We start from the raw sequence: 3,236 nt of genomic DNA, 5'->3' as shown, positions 1-3,236 counted from the left end.
CCGGAGTGCAGCGTGAGCCTCCTGCTCTTCAGCCGCCTCAGAAACGCCGCTGCCCTGAGGAAAAAAGCCATGGAAGGGGCCATTGAAGGAGCGTTAATAAACCCGTCGATGGTGAGTGAATGCTTGTGTCGTCCTGCTCACAGTTTTAAAGGCAGCATAGAAATCACAGCATGTCAGGAAGGGACCTCTAGAGATCCCCCAGTGCAACCCCCTGCCAGAGCAGGGTCACCCAGGGCAGCCTCCCAGGAACGCGTCCAGGAGGGGTTTGAAAGTCCCCAGAGAAGGAGACTCCACAACCTCTCTGGGCAGCCTGTGCCAGTGCTCCGTCACCCCCACAGTAAAGAAGTATTTTCTCTCTGGAAAAGCCTGTGCTTGTAATCGCTGCCACACCAGCTGCTGCACCCGTACTCACCTTTGTCTGTGCACGTGCCCTCCCTGGATTCTGTTGCAGCACAAGGAGGGTTCATCTGTGTAAAAGAAAGAGCCTTGGCAGGACTGGCCGAAACAATTGTCCTCTTGATCCACTTCACATCCTACTTGCCGCAGCTGTTTAAAGCTACTTCCATCTTTAAAATGTAGTAGTGATTTCTTAGTGCTGTAAAAAATGTACTGTTTGGAACCTTTTTTCTCATTTAAACTCATAACTAGTTTCTGAATCTAGTCTTTTATGTTAGAATTAGCAAAGCAGTAGTTAGGGACAGGAAAATAAAAAGAATCTAACCTGGCAGTTTACTGACAGAAAATTTATTAGTCGTAGAATCATAGAATTGTCAAGGTTGGAAGGACCTTAAAGATCATCTAGTTCCAACCCCCCCACTATGGGCAGGGACATCCCCCACTAGATCAGGCTGCCCAGAGCCCCCCCCAGCCTGGCCTTAAAAACCTCCAGGGATGGGGCTTCCACCACCTCTCTGGGCAACCTGTGCCAGGGTCTCACCACCCTCATGGGGAAGAACTTCTTCCTGATGTCCAATCTGAACCGATCCACCTTGAGCTTTAATCCATGGGATTCTTTTTTCAGAAGATTTCAGTAATATGATTGAGGGAGTATAATTTTATGTCAAGTATTACCCTTACAGGAAATAATCACATTGACTTTGAAAGAGCAAGAATTGCTAAAATAGCTAGCAGAATACAAAAGAATTGCTAAAATAGCTTGCAGGATACTGTTTTACTCACTTCTGTGGGTGCAGACTTAGGCTATGAAAATTAGGTAGTCAGGATTTCTTCCGAGTTCAAAATGATACCTTAAATTTCTGTTTAACTTATTCTGTTGTGTTTTGCAGATTGTAGATCCTTTTCAAGTTCTTGTAGCAGCTAACAAAGCAGTTCACCTACACAAGATAGGTAAAATGAAGACCAGAACTCTCTATGCAGAAATTATTTTCAGCCTCTCGCCAAACAACAATGTAAGATTTACTGAACAAATGTCTCGGGTTTTTTTGCCAGAGAAGCTTGCTAAGATCCACACGGCCAAACTAAATGTATTTATTTACTTAACTGTTTACCTGGCTGCTAATGGAAGTTACTGTTATTTTTAATAACACCAATATGCTATTATCTCTTGCAGCTTGTCAGAATTCCATTAATGTAAAATGTGTCAATTTATACTCCTGGTTTATTTGAAACAGTAACAGGGGAGGTTGGTTATAGGTAGTGAGAAAGTGGCTCAGTATTTTTTTTATTTTTTGTCTTTTATTAGATTTCAGATGCATTTAAGAAGTTTGGCATTTCAGACAGTGACACAGCAGTACTCATTGTTCTGGTTGCGGATGGAGAAAAAACTGTAAATCTGAAAGATATAACATCTCAAGTAGAAGGCCAACAGGTGTCTCTAGATGAACTCCCCCAACTAACAGACACTGCCAAAGTTAAAAAGGTATGTAGCCAAAAGAGATGACTGGCGTAGAGAAAAGGGATAGTTTATTTAGTTGTCTGATTAAATATCAGTGGACATAATTAACTTCAGGTCTGTATTTCTTCAGCACAACTTGAAACTTGTTTTAAGTGAACCTTGGTTATTTCTTTCTCACAGTTTTTTTTACTTGCAAAAAATTGTAGTTGACACGCTCTGACATCACAAGTTTTAAGTCTTCAAATTCTTAATATTGTCAGAAAGCTGGAACACAAAAATAAATTCCACATTGCTACCTACCAGTAGTACTTTGCTTCCTGTTTTTTGCAGCAAATAGCCATTTAATTAAAATTTTATTTTCAGTCCTGAACAGTTTCATATTCTTCAGCACAAAACCAGCCCTGACATGCGTGGCTAAAATAAAAATGTGTTGATTAGTTGCTAGGAGCTATGTTAGGGCACGTATGCTCTAAACAGATTACCGTATGCTAGGTAGGTATGTTGAAACATACGTATTTCGCTTGATAAAATTCAAATAATCATCTTGATCGTGTCCATCAAAGTAAAGATGGGATACATAGGAATAAAACTGGACAAATCATAGCATACAAAGTGCTGCTCGTTCAGTTTCTTAGCTTTCCTTTATGTCTTGCAGTTTCAAAGTTTGTATGGTAGCTCAGTCCAAATTTTTTCTTGCAGTCATGGCAGGATAGGAATTTTCAATGTAAAAATTGGGAGAGAGGGGTAAATCTCGTGTACATATTTTCAGAAGATGTGTGATCAGTTTTTATTTCTTCCTTATACAGCTTTTGTATTTTTCTTATTCTGTTGTGGTTGTTTTTTTACAGCTATACAAAGTTACTCCACAGGAAGAAAAAATTGGCACCTTATTGGATAGTGTCGTTTGCAGAATGTCAGCAAAAGATGTTTTATGAAAATGAGGAAATAAAATTCTTTTAAGGAAGAAAAAGGGGGCTTTTTAAGGTATAAAACACTTCATTAAAATTAATCATCTATTTCTGAGAAAGTGGTATATTACTGAGTAGTTTGATGGCATCTGAGCTTTCACCGTAGGTGAGCAAGCTTGGATATAGGTGTAATCTGAGCTGTGTTCTAAGCACAGAGAGAGCTGTTCTGTTTCATGAAGCGTATCTTGCCATTGGCATTTCTGTCTGTTTTCTTAACAAGAGGAAGAAAACTCTCTTTTGCCAGTACCTCAAGTTGATCATAAACAGAAGGCTTGGAAATCTGTACTTACTTTTCTTTTTCATCAAACATTTTGCTAGTCCCAGATAGGGTTCAAACATTGTAAATCATTTTTATTAACCCTCCCTTGTTTTGTTTTGGCACCCCTGATGGATGATATCCTTTTAACGATACT

General features: G+C 39.6%; 1 protein-coding gene across 1 annotated transcript; it reads left to right on the top strand.

Annotated features, from left to right (window-relative positions):
* Positions 1-3: 3 nt before the first annotated feature.
* On the top strand, positions 4-2,819 carry TPRKB (TP53RK binding protein; the record flags this gene model as incomplete). Its single annotated transcript, XM_009875346.1, has 4 exons — positions 4-111; positions 1,287-1,409; positions 1,703-1,879; positions 2,704-2,819. Coding segments are annotated over 4 exons (495 nt in total), but the record flags the coding sequence as incomplete, so codon positions are not given.
* Positions 2,820-3,236: the final 417 nt, after the last annotated feature.

The sequence above is a fragment of the Apaloderma vittatum genome, unplaced genomic scaffold (assembly GCF_000703405.1).
Source record: "Apaloderma vittatum isolate BGI_N311 unplaced genomic scaffold, ASM70340v1 scaffold36598, whole genome shotgun sequence".
NCBI classification, from domain to species: domain Eukaryota; kingdom Metazoa; phylum Chordata; class Aves; order Trogoniformes; family Trogonidae; genus Apaloderma; species Apaloderma vittatum.
The sequence above is the reverse complement of the archived record's forward strand: the minus strand, read 5'-3'. Positions and strand labels throughout refer to the sequence as shown.